This window comes from Eimeria mitis, genomic scaffold, assembly GCF_000499745.2.
Source record: "Eimeria mitis Houghton genomic scaffold, Emh_scaff389, whole genome shotgun sequence".
NCBI lineage: Eukaryota > Apicomplexa > Conoidasida > Eucoccidiorida > Eimeriidae > Eimeria > Eimeria mitis.
The window spans coordinates 14,907-15,186 of NW_013572224.1; the positions used below are offsets into that span (position 1 = coordinate 14,907).

The 280-nt window shown below is 53.6% G+C and overlaps 1 protein-coding gene across 1 annotated transcript in view; it reads left to right on the forward strand.

Moving 5' to 3' along the window:
- EMH_0010540 (uncharacterized protein) overlaps nt 1-280 on the forward strand; it is a gene marked incomplete at both ends in the record, with an annotated part of 7,150 nt that overhangs the window by 4,492 nt on the left and 2,378 nt on the right. Inside the window, one exon of the mRNA XM_013498987.1 lies at nt 42-69. Coding sequence (XP_013354441.1) covers nt 42-69 — 28 coding nt within the window. The remainder of the gene's footprint in view (nt 1-41; nt 70-280) is intronic.

Consider the following 280-nt stretch of genomic DNA (forward strand, 5'->3'; position numbering starts at 1 on the left):
GCATTGGTGGATATGTGTGCGGCTGTGTTTTGCTTCCTCAGGCACATGTCAATGAATGGAAGTCAGCCGGTGGGTTGTCTGCATTGTTGCTGCTGCTTTTGCTGCTGCTGCTGCTGTTGCTGCTGCTGCTGCTGCTGCTGCTGCTTCTTTTGAATGCTGTCTTCTATTTCTGCTGCGTTTGCTCCAGCTGCTACTGCTTACGCTGTTGCTGCAGCAGCAGCAAAGTGCAGCAGGCAGCCTGGCTGTTGCTGCTCAAGACCTCTTCGATATGGTGTCTCCG